This window comes from Fulmarus glacialis, unplaced genomic scaffold (genome assembly GCF_000690835.1).
Source record: "Fulmarus glacialis isolate BGI_N327 unplaced genomic scaffold, ASM69083v1 scaffold31079, whole genome shotgun sequence".
Taxonomy (NCBI): domain Eukaryota; kingdom Metazoa; phylum Chordata; class Aves; order Procellariiformes; family Procellariidae; genus Fulmarus; species Fulmarus glacialis.
This window is the reverse complement of record NW_009231994.1, coordinates 31067-31584: the sequence shown is the minus strand read 5'-3', so window position 1 is coordinate 31584 and position 518 is coordinate 31067. Positions and strand designations below refer to the sequence as shown.

General features: G+C 62.7%; 1 protein-coding gene across 1 annotated transcript in view; it reads left to right on the top strand.

Moving 5' to 3' along the window:
* The window catches only part of PPL (periplakin), a gene marked incomplete at its 5' end in the record, with an annotated part of 17085 nt that overhangs the window by 1249 nt on the left and 15318 nt on the right, over positions 1-518 (top strand). The window contains one exon of the mRNA XM_009584758.1: positions 174-294. Within this exon, the coding sequence (XP_009583053.1) occupies positions 174-294 (121 nt within the window). The remainder of the gene's footprint in view (positions 1-173; positions 295-518) is intronic.

Here is a 518-nt window from a genome sequence, read left to right as displayed (position 1 = left end):
TGCACAACGCGGCTGTTGCCAGCCCGGCCGGCAGCGCTGGGCTCGCCGAGGTCCCCTAAGGAGAGGCCCCCCCCTCCACAGCGGGACTGGGAGAGGATCTCCTACAGCTACCCGTGCTAACGCCGGCCCATGCCCACATCCTGCATCCCACCCTCGCCTTTCCCTTCCCGCAGCATCCGGCAGCTGAAGGAACGAGTGGCAAACTTGCGTGCGAAACACGACCAGATCTACAACTTCCCCCTGCAGCGTATTGAGCCCCAGGTCAACTGGTCAACAGTGATCGAGGAGAAACAGGTACCAAGGGGACCATCAGTGCCACTGCCTGGCCAGCAGCACCAGCTGGGGACAGGCAGGACCTCGTGCATCCCCCCCATGGAGAAACAGGCTCCTGGAAACCTTCTTGGCTGCTTGATACTGGGAGCAGCAAACAGCATGGGAAGGAGGTGGGGTGCTGGGTGGCAGGGGAGGGTGCAGAAGTGATGGCACAAGGCCAGCTGCTGTGGCACCAGGAATCGGTG